Genomic DNA, 17,699 nt, shown 5'->3' on the forward strand with positions numbered 1-17,699 from the left:
TTTTTATAACTTTTTTTCTTTCATAGGCTCAAACTCAAGACATAGTTCCAACAATAGGATTCAGTATAGAGAAATTCAAGACATCCAGGTAACTCAATTTTATTATAAACTGATGGTTATGGAATTTTTTCATTTATTTATTTTTAACATTCTTTTTTTAAAATTTTGAGTTCCAAATTCTCTCTCTCCAGCAATATGATGTCACTTATGCCATGTAAAATCATGAGAAATATATTTCCATATTAGCCATGTCACTAGAAATAAAAAGTGAAAAAGTTATACACATTGTAGGTCTTCCCAGATTTTTCTGAAACCATCCTGCTCTTCATTTTTTATAACACCATAGTATTCCATCACAATGTTATACCGCAACTTGTTGAGCTGTTCCCCAATTGATGGGCATCCCCCCAATTTCCAATTCTTTGCCACCACAAAAAGAGCTGCTATAAATACTTTTGTACATATAGATTCTTTTCCTTTTACTTTGCTCTCTTTGGTTTATAAACCTTTAGTAGTATTACTTGGTCAAAGGATTTGCAGTTTGATGGCCCTTTGTGCATAGTTCCAAATTGTTCTCCAGAAGGTTGGACCAATTTACAATGCATTAGAGTACTTGTTTTTCCACATCCCCTTCAGCATTTGTCATTTTTGTTTTCTGTCATGTTAACCAATCTAATAGGTATGAGGTGGTATCTCAGAGTTGTTTTAATTTGCATTTATCCAGTTAATAGTGATTTAAGGCATTTTTTCATGTGATCTTAGATAGCTTTGATATCTTCATCTGAAAACTGCCTGTTCATATCCTTTGACCACTTATCAACTGGAGAATGGTTCTTATTTTTATAAATTTGACTCAGTTCTCTATATTTGAGAACTTTTATCAGAGAAACTTGCTTTAATTTTTTTTTTTAATATTACTTCATTGTCTACGGTGCCTTTTAGCAAAATGTTGTTTCCCTAAAATATATCTTTTAATTAGGTCTGTTCTTGCTTTTGCTTTGTCTGAGAGCATTATGGCCACTCCTGATTTTTTTTACCTCAGCTGAAGCATAATAGATTCTGCTCCAGCCCCTTATTTCAATCTTTATGCATGTCTTTCTGTTTTAAGTGAGTTTCTTGTAAAAAAAAAACATATTGTTGGATTCTGGTTTCTAGTACAGTCTGCTATCCACTTCCATTTTATGGGTGAATTCATCCCATTCACATTCACATTTATGATTACTAGTTTCCCTCCATCCTGTTTTCTTCTATTTATCCTTCTCTCTCTCTTTTTTATCCTTTCCCTTCTCTAAATTCTGTTTTGTTTCTGACCATTGCCTTCTTTTATCTGCCCTCCCTTCTATCACCTCCCTCTTCTTTTATCCCTTTTCCTTATTACTTCCTTATGGGTTAAAATAAATTCCTATTATCAAATATGTGTGTGTATTTATTTATTCTGCCCTCTTTGAACCAATTCCAATGAGAGTGAGATTCATGTTGCGCATCCCCCTCTAATTTTCCCCTCCACTGTAAAAGTCCTTCTCTGCATGCCTCTTTTATGTGCGATAATTTTTCTCATTCTTCATTTCCTTTCTTCCTCCTTCTAGTGCATCCCTCTTTCTTATACCTTCATCTTTTTTTAGGTCATCCCAACATGATGGACTCACACCTGTGCCCTCTGTCTATGTAGACTCCTAACTGCCCTAGTAATGACATAGTTCTTAGTTAGTTACACATACCATTTTCTCATATAAGAATGTAAACACTTTAAGCTTATTACTTCTCTTTTCATGTTTACCTTTTAACCTTCTCTTGAGTCTTGTGTGTGAATGTCAGATTTTCTATTCAGCTCTGGTTTTTTCATTAGGAATATTAGAGATCCTCTTCTTCATTAAATATTCTTTTTTTTTCCCCCTGAAGGATTATACTCAGTTTTGTTGGTTGTAATCCTTACTCCTTTCCCTTCCAGAATATCATATGCCAGACCCTCAGCTCCTCTAAAATGGAAGCTGCTAAATCTTGTTTAATCCTGATTGTGGCTCCATGACACTTGAATAGTTTCTTTCTGGTTGCTTACAATATTTTCTCTTTGACCTGGAAGGTCTAGAATTTGGCTATAATATTCCTGGGAATTTTTGTTTTGGGGATCTCTCTCAGGATGTAATCCATGGATTCTTTCAATTTCTGTTTTACCCTCTGGATCTAAGATGTCAGAGCAGTTTTCCTTGATAATTTCTTGAAATATGATGTCTAGGCTCCTTCTTCAATCAAGTAGCCCCATAATTCTTAAATTATCTCTCCTTAATTTGTTTTCCAGGTCAGTTGTTTTTCCAATGAAATCTTTTACATTTCTTCTATTTTTTCATTCTTTTGACTTTATTTTATTGTTTCTGAAGTTTTATGGAGTCATTAACTTCCATTTGCTCAATTCTAATTGTTAAGGAATTCTTTTCTCTAGTGAGCTTTTTCACCTCTTTTTCTGTTTGACCAATTCTGCTTTTTAAAGGAATTCTTTTCTTCAGTGAATTTTTGTGCCTCTACCATTTAGCTAATTCTGGTTTTTAAGGTGTTATTTTTTCAGTATTTTTTTGTGCCTCCTTTACCAAGCTGTTAATTCCCTTTTCCTAATTTTCTTGTATCGTTCTCATTTCTTTTCCCAATTTTCCCTCTACTACTCTTTTCTCTTTCTTTAATTCTTCCAGGAATTCTTGATGGTCTTGTCCCCAATTTGCATTTTATTTTCCTTTTCATCTTTGCTTATAGCTGGTTTTGTTTTTGTTTTTGTTTTTAGGCAATTGGGGTTAAGTGACTTGCCCAGGGTCACACAGCTTGTGTCAAGTGTTTGGTCTGAGACCGGATTTGAACTCAGGTCCTTCTGACTTCAGGGCCGGTGCGCTATCCACTGTGCCACCTAGCTGCCCCTGCTTACAGCTGTTTTTACTTTCTTTGCTTCTTCTGAGTTTATGTCTTGATCTTCCCTCTCACTATCGTAGCCTTTTTTGGTCATGTTGTTTTTTGTTATTGGTGGTGTTGTTGCTCATTTTTCTAGCCTGTTTCTTGACTTTGGATTTTATGTTAAAGTTGGGTTCTGCTTACCTGGGATGGGGAAGCACTGTCCCAAGCTTCAGGTTTTTATGCATTGCTGTTTTTCAAAACTAATTCTGGGCATCTGCAAGTTTTTGGTGCTTCCAAGGTGGCATTATTCTGGGAGAGTTGTGGTCACTGTTTTCCTGGTCTGTTCTCTGGTCTTTACTCTGGTCTCCTGAAACCACAAAGTGCTATTGCTCCTCTCCACCCTGGAACTGCAATCCAGAACTGCAGTGGCAGCAATGGACTTGTCAAACAGAGCCTGGTCATGTGCCCAGTGTTAGCTCAGGGTCCCCTGTAATCTTTTTGACTATTTGTCCAATCTCCTTTCCATCTCTGGGCTGAGAGCTCCCAAAGCTGCTGCTGTTGCTGCTGCATTTGCTGTTGCTGTCATAGCCTCCTCCAGTGCCCACAGCTGTTGTTGCAGCTGCAGAACTCCAGGCTGGCCCCCACCCAAATGTCATAGATCTCTCCTGCCAACTTCCTAAGTTGTCCTAGGCTGCAAAAATGTCTCACCCCAACCTTTTGTTGTTTCTGCCCCAATAATATTTGATTTGAGGCTTTATCTTCATGTTATTTAGAGGAAACAGTTGGGAGAATTTAGCTGGGTTGCTGCTTCTATGTTGGTTTTGCCAGTGGTTATAAAATTTGGTGAGAAATATAACCTGAGGGCTTCTGCTTCTGGGAGCCAAGATGGCAGAGTAAAAAGGTAGTCACTCTCACCTTCCCCTATCAACCTCTGAAAACCCAGAAAATATCACCCCAGGAAAAAAAAACCTGGAACAGCTGAACTAGAAGAAAGATGGGGAACAGCAATGCAGCAGCCCAGCAAACGGGTCTCCCAGTGCCTCATCAGAAATAAGGGAAGCAGCACTACAAAGGGCCCCAGGCAGATAAGCACCCTGCAGCATTCATCTGAAAGGAGCTGAAGAAAGTAACCTAGAGTCTTCCTAAAGTCCCAGCCTTGCTGATTCCAACCCAACACCAGGTAAGCTGTCAGAACCCTACAGCCTCCAACTGTCAACCAGGAGGAGATCCTGAAGCCCAGGTGGTAGAGCAGGCAAACACCAACACCTGGACCTCCAAGTGCCTCAGTGAGGGCGAGGGAACTGACGGAAACCAACTCAGAAAACCACCAGGTGCCTCGGCACTCTACCACAAAGGAATCTCCCAGTGCATAAGCAGAAATGAAGGAGGCAGCATTGCAAGGGGCCCCAGGCAGATGAACACCCTGCATCTAAAAGGAGCTGAAGAAAGCTAAAGGAAAGGAAAAGCAGGCAACCTAGAATTGCCCGAAAGTTCCAGACTTGCTGATTCCAGCCCAACATGAGGTAAGCTGCCAGAACCCTACAGCCTACAATTGCCAACATAAGAGGCCCCAGCACACAAAGCCAGTGACCAAGACCTAGGCTCCCAACACAAGAAGCTTGGGTCAGTGCCCTTTGTTCCCCAGCAGGAGAGCTCAATCTCTTTAAAGTCCAAGGAATAAAGAAACCATGAGTAAAAAAAAAAAACATACCAAAGATTCATATTATAAGAAGACTGAAAATCAAGACAGAAATTCTGAAGAGGACAACATTGTCAACAAACCCACATCTGCAACATCAAAAGGGAATATGAACTGGTCTGAAGCCCAAAAAGCCTTCTTAGAAGAGCTCAAGAAGGATTTTAAAAGTCTAATGAGAGAGGTAGAAGAGTCCTTAAAAAATACAATTGGCCAATTGGAAAAAAAGTACACTGAAGAAAACAAATCCCTTAAAAATACAATTGGCCAATTGAAGAAGGAAGTACAAAAACTAACAAGAAAACAATCTGTTAAAAACTAGAATTGGACAAATGGAAACTAATGACTCTATGAGAGAGCAAGAATCAGTCAAACAGAAACAAAAAAATGAAAAAATAGATGAAAACTAAAATACCTCATGGTAAAACAACTGACCTGGAAAATCGATCAGGAGAGACAATTTAAAAATTATTGGACTACCTGAAAATCATGATGAAAAAAAGAGCCTGGACAGTATCTTTCAGGAAATCATAAAGGAAAACTGCCCTGAAGTCCTAGAACCAGAAGGTAAAATAACCATAGAAAGAATACACCGCTCACCACCTGAAAGAGATCCCAAATTGACAATGCCAAGGAATATAATAGCAAAATTCCAAAATTACCAGATGAAAGAGAAGGTGCTGCAAGCAGCCAGAAAGAAACAATTTAAATATCATGGAACCACAGTCAGGATTACACAGGACCTTGCAGCTTCTACATTAAAAGACCACAGGGCATGGAACATGATATTCTGTAAGGCAAAGGAGCTTGGATTGCAGCCAAGGATCAACTACCCTGCAAAAATGAGCATGATTTTTCAAGGGAAGGGATGGATATTCAACGAAATAGGGGACTTCCAAACCTTCCTGATAAAAAGACCAGAGCTCAACAAAAAATTTGATCTTCAAGTACAAGATTCAAGAAAGACATAAAAAGGTAAATGGGACAGAAAGATACAAAATGTTGTTAATAAGGGGGACTGTTTACATCCTACAAGGGAAGATGACACTTGCAACTCTTGAGAACTGTATTGTTATTACACCATGTTAAAGGAGTATACATAAAGGGGTGGATATTAGTTGACTTTGATGTAATGATAAAAAAAGATCTAATCAAGTGGTTAAATGGATCCAAGTAAGTGGATTAGTCTGATCTTAGAAAATGTACTGAGAAAGGAGGAGGCAGACAAGGGTAAATTACATTACAGGAAAAGACAGAAAATCCTATTACAGCAGAGGGAAAGAAGGGAGGGGGTGAGCATTGTTTGAACCTTACTCTCATCAGATTTGGCTCAAGAAGGGAATAACATAATCAGTTAGGTATAGAAATCTAACTTGACATATAGGCAGTAGGAGGGAAAGGGGGAAAGAAAAGGGAGTGGGGGTAGAGGGGAGGGAAGAAGTAGTAAGGGCAAAGGGGAAGAAAAGGGAAAGGGATAATAGAAGGGAAGAGAGACTGAAGGAGGTGGTGGTCAAAAGCAAAACACTTGGGGGGGGGAGAAAGGAGAAAGAAAAGCATAAACAGGGAAAAAAGGATGGAGAAAAAGACACAGATAGTAACCATAACTGTGAAAGTTGAATCGCTATCTTTTTTTTTCTCTTCTGTTGAACTTTGTTTCCTCTTTCTGATGGTTCCTCCTATTGGTTTTACTTACAACTTCACTAATGTGAAAATGTTCAATAGCAATGTAAACGTATAGGCTATATCAGATTGTGTGCCGTCTTGGGGAGGGTGATGGGGAGGAAAGGGAGAAAAATTTTAAACTCAAAAGCATATGGAAGTGATTGTTGATAAATCAAAATAAATTAATAAAATTTTTTAAAAAGAGAGAAATATACCCTGAAATCCAAATTCACATTCCTTTATCAGTTTTGAGAATTCAGGATCCCAGTGTACTCCTGGTTTTTATTTGCTTCACGTTAGTTTCAAAAAAATTTCTAATTGTATTGTTATTTGAAATTATAAATGATTAATAAATCTCAATTACTACATTTTTCTTCCAAAACAAATAATTTGAAAACTATCAAATGGTGGAGTTCATTTAATTTTTATTATACATTAGCATTAAAATTAATTCTGGTAACTTGACTAGTAAAAGATCATTTCTTTTTATATTCCGTATTGTACAAAGCCATGTCTACTAGCAATATTCATCCCATTTCACTGTCAGTTTATTTAGGTAGAAAATTAAAACTTCTTCAGTTTAAAGCTTTCATCCAAGAGTTATTATTTATTTATTTATTTGATTTTTGCTTTTTTTAGGCAATTGGGGTTAAGTGACTTGCACAGGGTCACATAGCTAGTAAGTGTCAAGTGCTTGGACAGAGGTCTGATTTGAACTCAGGTCCTCCTTACTTCAGGGCTGATGCTCTATCCACTGCGCCACCTAGCTGCCCCGAGTTATTTTTTAATTAAAAAAAATTAACTACATTTCCAATTCTTTTTCAGTTTGTCTTTCACAGTATTTGACATGTCAGGTCAAGGGAGATATAGAAACCTATGGGAACATTATTACAAGTAAGTAAATTCTCAGTTTCCATAGAATTTTATACCTCCTTTATGTGCTTAATATCCTATTTTGTATTATTTTGGACATATATACATATGTATATATATGTTGATACTGTTGTTAAGGATAAAGACTGTACCTTATTTTTCTTCATATTGCCCTCTATGCCAAACAGAGTTTGTCATATATAGTAAGTGCTTAAGAAGCATATGTAGAATTTGATTTGAATCAGTTATCAGTGTGAGTTGATGATGTGGATGTTTCTGTTTTAATAGCAAATCATAATAGATCACATAAATGTTAATTTTAATAGACTTGAATGGATTTGTGGCATTTGGTTTTAAATTCTCTCCTAATTTATATAATGTCTTAAGGGAAAGAGCATAGTTGTGATCTGCAAGATGATTCAGTAGTCAGGTAAATTCAATTTAATTTTTTTAAAAATTTATTAAGAAGCCCCTGTGTACAAAGTGCTACGCTCAGCACTGCTTTTATATTATGTATAATTGTGCTGGCTAAAAACTGTAATTACTGAGGGATTAGATTCTGATGTCAACTGGTATATACTGTACTACTGCCAAATAATAGTGGAAGCTCATATTTACGTAGTGTTTTAAGGTTTACAAAGTGTTTCCCCCCACAACAGCCCTGGGAGGTAGGTAGTGTAAATATTATTATCCCCATTTTACAGATGAGGGCACTGAGGCTTTCAAAGGTGAAGTGACTTGCCCAGGGTTACACAGCTAGTAAATGTCGAAGCCAAGATTCAATCCCAGGTCCTTCTGACTCCAGTTCAGTGTTCTTTCCACTACACCATGCTGCCTCTGTGTGAGTATGATATTACTATGCAGACATGTATATTGTCAGTTCTATGTTTTTTTTTTAATATTAATACTAACTTCCTCTTAGGCACTAATAATTTTATTGTGGTATTTGATAGAACAAGATGAACTAGGACAGATTTTTCCACTTGGTTAAAGTATGCCAAGTTCTTTTTTTCAAAATCCATTAAATGAGGAAATAATACATTTTAAAAATACACAGAAGAAAACACATTCAGGAGGGGACACAAAGCAATTTTGTTACCTTGTTACATTTAATATACACTTTAAAAGACAAACTAAACATAATAGAAATCCATGGTTTATATTTAAAAATCTACTAGATGAGAGAAATAGTCCACTTAGAAGTTTTATGTTTTAATTATAGATTGAGCAATATTTCTTTTGAAAGGTTTATCACATAATGTCATAGTGTCTTAGTTGAAATTACATACAATTGATTTTATGATATGTTTTTGTAAAGCTAGTCTTTTAGGAAACAACAAGCAACATAGAGGTATGATACAACATTGTTAAGGTATTGATTGTTTTGCTTTGGTGTACTTGAAATTTTTAGAGGTTTTTAATTACATTTCATTTTGGCCTATTTCGATATTCATATTCAAGAAATTGAGTAGCAAACTATTATCTGTAACTTTGCTACACAATTATAAAGTCAATCAACATTTTCATACTCTAATTGTCCCAAAATAAGGGAAACTATAAACTTTTTTTCTTTTAATTTTTGTTGCTATCTATTTCAGTGAAAAGGGCATAGGATTTGGAGTCAGAGAACCTGGGTCCAGATCCCAGCTTTGCCACTTACTTCTTGTGTGACCCGGAGTAAGTCACTTAATCTCTTAATTAGACTCTTAATCTAATGTGAGAGGGTTGTATTTGATGACTTCCAAGGTCTCTTCCATCTCTAAATCTATGAGTCTATGATAGCTACTTCTCTCATAAAACTATTCCTAATATCAAACAATATCAAGGAGAAAAAAGTTCACTGAAACTAACCAACATATCAACCGAATTCATCATTATATGTAGGATTCCCACCTACTGCCCCCTACCTTTGTAAAGAAGGTTAGGAGGTACATATAGTTTCATATCTTTCCTCAGAGCCAAGCTTGATCATTAAGCATAAGAAGTCAAAGAATTCTCAAAAAAGAAAAAAAAAGAATTGCAAACTATTAGCATATAAAAGATCACGTTTGGGCAGCTAGGTGGCACAGTGGATAGAGTACTGGCCCTGAAGTCAGGAGGACCTGTGTTCAAATCTGGCCTCAGACCAAACACATGACTCTTACTAGCTATGTGACCCTGGGCAAGTCATTTAACCTAATTGCCTTTAAAAAAAAAATCACTTCTGATCACTAATAATAAGAAAAATTCAAATCAACACAATTCTGAGGTTTTACCTAGAAAATCTGCAATGATGACAAAAGATGGGAATAGTCCAAACATTCTGGAAAGTAATGTGGAATTATGCCAATAAAATGACCAAAATGTCCATACCCTTTGACTCAGAAGACCCACTTCTAAATATATACCTATGCCTAGAATACTAGTGATAAAAAGAAAGGTCCCATAAACACCAAAATATTTATAGCACCACTTTTAGTAGTAGCAAAGAACTGGAAAGATGGTAGATAACCATCAGTTTATAGTTGGGGAAATCCAACAATCAACAAACTGTGTTACATGAACGTAAAGAAAGATTATTACACTATGCTGTAAGAAAGATGAACAAGATGAATATAGAGAAGCATAGGAAGACATACAAAATAATGCAAATGACTTTTAATTAATTTGAATCACATCTAAAAATACTACCATGCTTAAGACCCTGCCATGCTTAAAATAAGCCATGTAGCGTAGTTTGGGTCAAAAAGACCTGGGTTCTCTTCCATCTTTGATATTACGTAGTCCTGTTATACTGTGGACCGAGACATTGGACCTCTGAGCCTCATTTTTGTCATGTAGAAAACAAAGTGTAGAAAAACATTCTTGTCACGTAGAAAAACATTTGTAGTAGCTACCTGCAAGGGTTCATAGGCTTTTAGAATCAGAGATTGAGAGCTGGAAGGGACCCCAAAGGCCTCATTTTATAGATGAGGATGCTAAGGCCCAGGAAGGTTAAGTTGTGAGATTTATATGCGCAAATGTATATAGCACACTTTGCAAACCTTAAAGCCCTCGATAAATGTCAGTTGTTATCATTACTCTTTAATATTCTGAAGTTTTTACCTGAAAAATTTGTTCAACTTTACTACACAAACTTTGAATGCTATATTCCAAAAACTTTTTATGGTCCTTAGGGATTATACTTGGAGGAAGTATGTGTTTTAAAGCACCATCTCCTGTGAAGTGTATTTGGAGGAACATATATTTATCAAAGAGGAAACCTTAATTTGTTACTAGTAGAGCTGTTGGTAATTTGTGTAAGCAATTGTAATTTTTCTCTTCACTTTTATATATTACACAGAGAAGGCCAGGCCATTATTTTTGTCATCGATAGTAGTGACAGATTAAGAATGGTTGTAGCCAAAGAAGAACTTGATATTCTCTTGAATCATCCAGGTTAGTGATTTCATCTTCCAGTACTTTGTAGTAATAACTACATTGCAGTGTAGTTATGTAGTTAAATTTTCCAAAATTTATATGACACAGATACATAATTCCCTTTGCTTCATTTGCTTACTATTTTTTCAGTATTCTAAAGCTTTTCTTTGCTACATTAAAGGCACACCATGATTCAGGGCTTTTTCAAAGCTACTTTTGAAATACACTGTTTTTTAAATTTAAGAAATGTATTCTTGAAATTTACATTTGCCCTATAAATTAAAATCTTTGGAACAAATTCTAAATGTTCAAATCCAGTGTACCTCTTTTTTGTGATGCCAGTGAGATGAGATTTTTTTTCTTTTTGCAAGCACCTAATTGCTTCTCCAAAGTTCTAATGAACTCCTAAATCTATAACTCTCCATTGTCTTCCACCTTGGGTTTGGTTCAGAACTGCTGCCTATAGTAAATTATAAATTTCATCATCTCATGACTATATGTATGTATTTTAAAATATATTTTATAGAATGTAGAAGCATATAAATGTTAGGCATTTTTCCTATTTTGTTTTCATTTCTGATAACTTTAAGATAATGACAGACTTAAAGAATGATTGCAGTCTTGTTTTGTTTTGTTTTGTTTCTCAGATATTAAGCACCGCCGAATACCAATTTTATTCTTTGCTAACAAAATGGATCTTAGGGATGCGGTAACATCTGTAAAAGTGTCTCAGTTGCTGTCTTTAGAAAACATCAAAGATAAACCATGGCATATTTGGTAAAGTTTTATGTTTGCCTTTCCTTTCTCATTAAAAAGAAAAAAAGCACACTTTTCAGCTTTGATCATTTTTTTCTGGACTACAACATAGCAGTAAAGATGTACTTTATACACTGACTAGCTAGACATTAATAATGTGATGCTTCTTTGAAAACTAAGTTGTTTATTTTTCAGAATTGTATATTCCAAAGATTATTATGGCACTAATGCAAGATGTTTGGAAAAACTAATAAGGTTGAACTTGTAAATCATTAATTGCTTTGGAAATGAATTTATTAAATATTTGGAAAACAATTTCTTGCTGATTTAAATTATTGAAACTTACCTAACAAAATGTCCCCCCCAAAAAAACAGCCACAGGTTAAAAAAAAAAGTGAAGTAGCCATAGTTTTTCTCTAGTACCCCTCACTTCTTTCTTTTCTCTTTTTTCCCCTTTAAATGTTTTCTTCTCCCAATGCTGTCATCCATTCCAGGATATTACAAAGGGTTCTGCTACAGAAGATTACAGACAGAAAATGTGATAAACAAATTCTATGATACTGGCTTAATTTCAGAAGATAGTAACAGCAGCCTGAACTAGGTAGTGGCAATGGGATTAAAGAGGAGGGTAATAATGTAAGAGATATTGCACAGTTATACTTGATGAGATCTTAGTAACTGAATGTCTATGATAAGGGAAAGAGAAGAGTCAACAAGAAGACAGAAGCAGTTAACCTTTAATATATCTAATAGTCTACCTTTAATATATCTAAAAAAAACAAAGCACCTAGTAGGAGGAGATGGCCAACAATGTTAGAAGCAGTGAAGAAGTCAAGAAGATTAGGCACAAAGTTTAGAGATAGAGATATAGGAGTCATCCTTATCCAGGTGGTAGGCATATGAGATAGCTGAGGCAGAGCATAGAGTTTGAGTAGAGAAGGAGCATGAGTAGAGAAAATAGTGAGTAATGAAGAGAGAAATGGTCTTGGAGGCAGAAAAACCTGTATTCAAGCCCTACCTTTGAGATGGAGTTATTATATGAACCCAAGCAAGCTAACTTTCTAAGTTTCTAAAGTTACAAAATGGTTATCAGTCTGCTTTGGCAAAGTGTTGCTTCAGCCAAAGTTCCCCGCTACAATAAAATTGCATGAACACTTATTATATATGTATCATACAAATCCTTGGGCAGTACTGATAGTGTCCATATTAAAGGGTCCAGAAGAAAGATAAACTAGTGAAGAAGACAAACAAGGAATGATTAAACAGGTAGGAGATTTATGTGGGTGTGCTGACACCAAAGGAAGGAAAAGTATTAGGATGACATGTTCAATAGTATCAAAAGCTATAAATAAAGGATGAGTACTAAAAAAAAAAAATTGGGTGTAGTGCTTAGGTAACTTTCTATAGAATAGTAAGGTTAGAAGCCAAATAGGAGATTGAGAAAAAAATAGGTGTTGTGGAAATGGAAGCAGACAAATTTTTCAAGTAGTTTAAATAGGAAAATGAGGAGGGAAAAGATGGTAGTAATGGGCTAAATGAGTTAAGGGAAGGTTAGTTTGTTTGTTTCTTTGTTTTTTAAAGGATTAGGGAGACCCAAACACATTTGTAGACAAATGGAAGGGGAAAAAGATTGAAGATGTATGAGAAAGGGGATAACTTTTGGAGCAGGATCCTGTGGAAGATAGGAGCTAATGGAACTAGGGTACAAATAAAAGAATTAGTTTTTGTGTGAGGAATGGGAATATCACTTTTTATGTGACTAGAGAGAAGGAAAGAATAATGCTACTGAGGTTTGAGTAATGGAGGAGAAAGAAGAAACTTTAAGTCAGATTGTTTTCTTGGGCTAAGTATTCTGATATTTATTTCTGCCTTAAAATTATTCAATAACAAGACAAATTCTGATACTTTACTAAGTATCAAACAACTTCTGAATTTCTAAACTAAATAATTTCTGGTTTGGGGTGGGCAACTGGTTTAGATACAGTGCTTAGGACTTGGAATCAAGAAGACCTAAATTCAAATTCTGCCTCAGACACTAGCCAAGTGACCATGTGAGAGAGGTTAAATACCCTAGTTTACTTATCTGTGAAGTAAAGGGGTAACATTCAGTGAGCTCATTAAGGTCCCTTCCAGATCTAAAGCTATGAGCCTGTGATCTTAGTTAACTCAGATCACTATTAATATCTATAAAGTACTTTTTGCTGTTGTTCAGTTATTTTTAGTCCTGCCCAATTCGTTGTGAGCTCATTTGGGGTTTTCTGGGTAAAGATACTGGAGTGGTTTGCCATTTCCTTCTCCAGCTCATTTTACAGATAAGGAAACTGAGGCAAACAGGGTTAAGTGACTTGCCCAGGGTCACACAGCTAATAAATGTCTGAGGTCAGATTTGAACTCAGGACTTCCTGACTCCAGACCTGGCACTCTATGCACTCTACCACTTAGCTGCAAACCACAAAGTGCTATGTAAATATCAGTTGTGATTACATGAGAATTGGAAGCTTGGTATTCTGAAAGATCTAATTACATATACCCGTCATTCTTACAGTACTTTATTTCTTCTTTGAAAAGGACCTAACTGAATGAATAGAAACTTTTACAGAAAATACAGCATACCTTTTTAGGCACACCTAAATTCATTGTATGTATTTTTATTAAAGAGGTAGGGTATTTGGATCTTCATAAAATGGTCTAAATCACTTTATGTTTTTAACAAGATTTGTGATTTCAGCAAGGTTGGAAACTCCCTCCATTGCTACAGATCAGCAGTTTTACCTATAATTTCTAGTCTTAATTGTCTGGGGCACTAAAAATTAAGTAACTTGTCTCTGGTCACAGTGCCATCATGTATCAAAAAAGGAAGGATTTGGACCTAGGTCTTCCTTATGTATACTTCTATTTATGACATTATACCTCTTAATTTATATTCTTATCAGTTTTATAACTTGATTGTGTCTGTATGGAAGACAGTCTGGAGAATTCATTGATTAGAGGATTCCACTGACTAATTTTAAGTTTGGTCCTTATACATGTGAATTATCTTTAGATAGAGAAAGGACCCGGTTCCATGGTCAGACTATAACACTGTCCTTAAAAATAAATACTATTAGTTCAGAGGGAAAAGTCATGGACAAAGGACGTTCAGTATAAATCTCTCAGTATAAATCCATTGTCTATTCTGGAAAAACAGCTGAAATTGCATGTTCTGTTGGTGGTATGTCAGTATAGTATAATGAGTAGCAATTTTTGAGGGTGGCAGAACTGTTCATCAAAAATTTAATGTGTTTTATGAACAGCTCTCTCATATTTTACTTTGAACAGATGCTTTATCTACTATTTTTCCTCATAAAACTTGAAGAATGTGATATTGAATTATGACAGCTCTGTACATAGACTTGAAATATAATTCTTTGTACACTTATGTGATTTGTAATTTGTTTTATATTTCAGTGCTAGTGATGCCATTAAGGGAGAAGGGTTACAAGAAGGTGTAGACTGGCTACAAGGTACATTTGGTATTTCATATATATATTCATCCCTTTGTTTCCTTTCTACTCAGTTATTTCTTTTCTAAGTTTTCTTTTGATGATGTCATCTGTCTTTTTTCCCTTACTTCCACTTAATTCTGCTGTCAGAAAAAACCACAGAGTAAGTACCCAGAATCTTACTCCATTTTCTTGTATTTTTGAGGTTTTGTGTACAGAAAAAGTTTGTAAGGTGACCAGAAATGAAAATTATAATTAACATTTTTTCCCAAAACTTGTGACAGTAAACATATTTCTGCAGTTGGTTTCAATTATTTGTTATCAATAACAGGAAAATAACACTAATATTGTGAACCAAATTGTCCTTTTATGAATCTTGCATGCCCTCGCTAACTCCTATAGGTAACATTATTATGAAGAATGTAATATTTATGCTTACAGTGCCTTGAAAATAATAGGCATTTGAAAGTCTGTTGAATTGAATTATAGATGTATTTTTATGCTACTCATCAAGATAGTTTCATGGAGTAGGTTAGTTAATATTATCTTATTCTGAGAGAAAATAAACAGAAACATTTTTTCACCTAAATTTGCATTTTAAATAGTAGCAGAATCTAGTGTAAGTTCAAAGGTACTCTCTCAAAAGGACCCGTATGATACCAGGTGTTCTTTGTCATTCTTGGTTGATTCATTTCTAATGTTTACAATCAATAATTAAGATCTCTAAGATCTTAATTAGCTCTCTTGATACAGTATCTTCCTGCTATAGTCAGGGTAAAATAATGAATGAAATGAATTAACAAGGACTTAATGTTTTAAACCTCCCTTTTCTCTACTTCTTGGTCAGAGTTTTGTCATTTTTCTTCTTTTGCGTGGTAAGTACCGTCGGAAGAATCATTGTGTGAAGAGTAGCACATCTATGCCCAAAGTGGCCTAAACTTATGTTATACTTTAGAACTCTAATTCTTCAATGGATTTGTGACCTCACTGATGTGGGCACTTCCTTTATAGAAACTGATTTCAAACAATTTCAGGCCTTGTGGAATTCCCACATGGGGCCATTAACTTGCAGAGAGACAAACTCTATTCTAAAGGCAATGATGGTGTACCTAACTCTGGCCAGACACTTCAGTATCATCATCTCCTCACTCTCTCTCATTTCATATATCCTGTCAGTTGTCACATCTTGTCATTCTTTCTTCACAACATCTCTCCTATATGTCCCTTTTTCTCCATTCACACATTCACCACCCTAGTTCTGTTCCTCAGGCCCTCAACACTTCTGACATAACTGTTGCTATAACTTTCTAATGGGATCTCCCTGCCTCAGGTCTCTCCCCACTCTGATTCATCTTCCATACAGCTACCAAAGTGTTTTTCCTAAAGCATGGATCTGATTATGGTACGTACCACACACCTACACTTAATAAACCATTACCCCCCAGGATCAAAAATAAGGTCCTTTACCATTTTCCTATCCTTTTTTCTACCTTTCCAGTTTTCTTACACTCTGGTCCTCTATACACATTCTGTGATACAACCATTGCCTACCTACTATTCCTTACACAAAACACTACGTCTCCCATTTCCAGACCATGGAACTGACTGTTCCAAAGCTGGGATTGGAATGCCTGGCTTCTCACCTCTACCTCTTAGATTCAATAGCTTCCTTCAATGCTTCCTTTTGCAGGAGTCCCTTCCTGGTTTCCTGAGCTATGAGAGCCTTCCTCTCTAAGTTACCTTCTATGTACTCTTATGTGTATCTTATATGTACCCATTTATTTATATATTGGCTTCTGCATTAAAAATATAAACTCCTTGAGACCAGTATTCTCTTGGTATTCCACAGTGCCTAGCATCATGCCTACCACATAGAAATGCTTATTGATTGATAGATTGGCCAGTCATTTTACAGATGCTTACTGATGATTACAAAGGTGACTGGGGAAGGGAGGATGTTCCATCAGGATTGTCTTTACATGTGAAAAGAATAGTACTAGGTTTCCTAAAAATGTCTTTTTTTTAACTAACCACTAGGTGTCGGTAGTGATCCAAAATCATAGGGAAAAATACCTTGATGACTATTAAATTGCTGTATTTTTTTAAAAAATTATGAATATAACATTTGTGTATCTTAGTATTCAAACTTATTTATAAGTTCATTTAGGGATATAAGTACTTTGTTATATTGACTTTTGTAATACTAGACAGCTTATATTTTCATGGCTTAATCATCAAATTCATCAAACATTTACCTGGTATCTACAATCATAGGCAATGCTAGTGCTAGATGGTGAGAGGATTACAAGGATAAATAACATATCATCACTACTGCTAAGGACTTTATAATTTAGAATAGCAAATAAGATGTACACATATAACAAGAATACAAAATAGAAAATGATAAGCACATAAGAAAGTTTAACAGTATTTTGGGAATTTTAAAAGGAAAGTTCAGTGGGCTAGAAGTATCCTTAAACATCTCATAAAAGAAGCAGCATTTTAGCTGAGCCTTAGAATTCTCTTAGATATCTTCCATAATTCAATTCAATAGACATTTATTAAATGTGTCTATACTGTGGACCTAATCTTAAGCTGTTTTTGAAAATAACAAATAAAATTGTATTCATTAGTTCACATAATTGCTTATATGTTGACCAAAGACATTTATGTCAAGTTAAATTATGAAAGAGGACATTGTAAAATATGAAGTTAAGAGATTGGATTACTTTGGTTTTTTTGACCTCTCAGAGAGAATTCTTGTTCATTTTGTGACAAATCTTGTACGTATTTAACATTTTAAGCTTCATTCTGAAAAACTGCCTTTTCTCAGTGTCATATTTGTCATGTATAAAATGAAGGAGACTGGATGGCCTCTAAGACTCTGTTCTCTTATGTCCTGTTTTTTGGGCTTTGTGTAACCACCTATTTATTGAAAAACAAAGGCAGCATTCTTA

General features: G+C 35.4%; 1 protein-coding gene across 1 annotated transcript in view; it reads left to right on the forward strand.

Annotated features, from left to right (window-relative positions):
* ARL6 (ARF like GTPase 6) overlaps positions 1 to 17,699 on the forward strand; it is a 39,708-nt gene that overhangs the window by 20,345 nt on the left and 1,664 nt on the right. The window contains exons 3-7 of the mRNA XM_020977953.2: positions 27 to 88; positions 7,058 to 7,126; positions 10,428 to 10,522; positions 11,152 to 11,281; positions 14,708 to 14,763. Of these exons, the coding sequence (XP_020833612.1) occupies positions 27 to 88; positions 7,058 to 7,126; positions 10,428 to 10,522; positions 11,152 to 11,281; positions 14,708 to 14,763 (412 nt within the window). The remainder of the gene's footprint in view (positions 1 to 26; positions 89 to 7,057; positions 7,127 to 10,427; positions 10,523 to 11,151; positions 11,282 to 14,707; positions 14,764 to 17,699) is intronic.

The sequence above is a fragment of the Phascolarctos cinereus genome, unplaced genomic scaffold, assembly GCF_003287225.1.
Source record: "Phascolarctos cinereus isolate Bilbo 61053 unplaced genomic scaffold, phaCin_HiC Scaffold_725;HRSCAF=1366, whole genome shotgun sequence".
Classification (NCBI taxonomy): Eukaryota; Metazoa; Chordata; class Mammalia; order Diprotodontia; family Phascolarctidae; genus Phascolarctos; species Phascolarctos cinereus.